Below are 1,484 nucleotides of genomic sequence, written 5' to 3'. Positions count from 1 at the left end.
GTTGTATTTTGTTAATGAAGTGATGACGTTGGGGTTCACAAGGGGGAAACCTCCGCTCCCAGCCCAGTCCTCCCAGTGCCTGCAGCTGGGGACAGAGCTCCCCCAGTTAACCAGGTCATGCCCCCCACCCCCTCCTGGAGGAGGAGCAAGGTGGGTATTTCATCACCTCTTTATAACAAAAAAACCCCTATTAAAATCATGGAGTCAAAAAAACTTTTTTTTTTTTTTTTTTTTAAAATACAGAAATGCTGCACCCCCAGGTCCTCAGGGCTTTACCCTTAGGACTTTTCTTGACCCTTGGGACTTTTCGTGTGCCTGGGCCCATCCCCAGCATTAGGGTTTCCTTATATTTTTCTTCTGGGAGGGAAACGATAAAAATCGGCATTATTTTTGCCTCCTGTGCCAATAACCCAAATTCATCTCCATGATGGAACCTCCATTGAAAACAAAAAAAAGAGGAAAAACCCCTGAACTTGCCTGGAGGACGGCAAGAGCTTCCTCCAGGCTGGAGAAGGGCCTCCCTCAGCTTTAAAAACCTGTGAACGCTTTAGCAGTGACCACCTGGGGACCTTCTTGAGGTTTTCAACTGCAAGAGGGTAAGCTGAGATGGGATGTAAGGAGGGAATTCTTCACTACGAGACAGTGGAAGAGGTGGCCTGAAGAAGTTGTGGATGTCCCATCATTGGAAGCGTTCAAGGTCAGGTTGGACGGGGCTTTGAGCAACCTGGTCTGGTGGAAGATGTCCCTGCCTGTGGGGGGTTGGATGAGATGAGCTTTGAAGGTCCCACCCAACCCAAACCACGCAGTGATTCTGTGATTTGCATTTGCAGCTGTTTTAGTGGAGCTTCATCCAGCCAAGAGCCAGGAGTCACTTTAATTACGTTTAATTTCTGGCAGGAGGCCTTGCCCCATGGGTGGGCACATCCTTCAAGCCCTGCTCCTACACTTCCCAGGTTTAGGACCATGAACGTCCTTCCCGAGAAGCAGAAACACAGAAACGTTGTTGGCAGGGACCTCCGAGGCCTCCAGTGGGACCTCCTGCACCGAGCAGGACCAAAGCAACTGGCTGAGTTTTGAACGTGCCCATGGACAGATCTTAGCAGCTCTTCAGATACTAGGAGAAGTAATCTGAAATCTCCTCCAGTATCTCAGGGTGGAGGTCTCCTGGTCCAAGGATGGAGGCAAAGACCTGCAGCAGGTTGTGCGTACATCGGCATACGCGCGCATGAGTCATGTAGCCCAGAGGTCCTGGCCTATGCATTGAGAAAACCTGGTGGTCTCCTCTGGGACGTAGGGCTCTCCTTAGCTTTCATTCACACTTTTGAGGAGCACTGAAGGTACAGAATATAAAATAAAAAAAATAAAGCAAAATAAAATAAAATAAAATTAACCCATCCTCCAAAGAGCAGAGTTTCTCCAGATGGTCCGTTCTCTGGACCATGGTTATCAGAAGCCCAGACCTCCTGGCTTGCTCCCAGGCCTTC

At 49.3% G+C, this 1,484-nt stretch overlaps 1 protein-coding gene across 1 annotated transcript in view; it reads right to left on the bottom strand.

Annotated features, from left to right (window-relative positions):
• The window catches only part of MRPS26 (mitochondrial ribosomal protein S26), an 8,841-nt gene extending 7,614 nt beyond the window's left edge, over window positions 1–1,227 (bottom strand). Inside the window, exon 1 of the mRNA XM_035895060.1 lies at window positions 1,210–1,227. Coding sequence (XP_035750953.1) covers window positions 1,210–1,227 — 18 coding nt within the window. The remainder of the gene's footprint in view (window positions 1–1,209) is intronic.
• Between the last annotated feature and the right edge of the window lie 257 nt (window positions 1,228–1,484).

Source organism: Egretta garzetta, unplaced genomic scaffold, assembly GCF_000687185.1.
Source record: "Egretta garzetta isolate BGI_Z169 unplaced genomic scaffold, ASM68718v1 scaffold265, whole genome shotgun sequence".
Classification (NCBI taxonomy): domain Eukaryota; kingdom Metazoa; phylum Chordata; class Aves; order Pelecaniformes; family Ardeidae; genus Egretta; species Egretta garzetta.
Note: the sequence above shows the minus strand (reverse complement) of the source record. Positions and strands in the feature narration are given on the sequence as shown.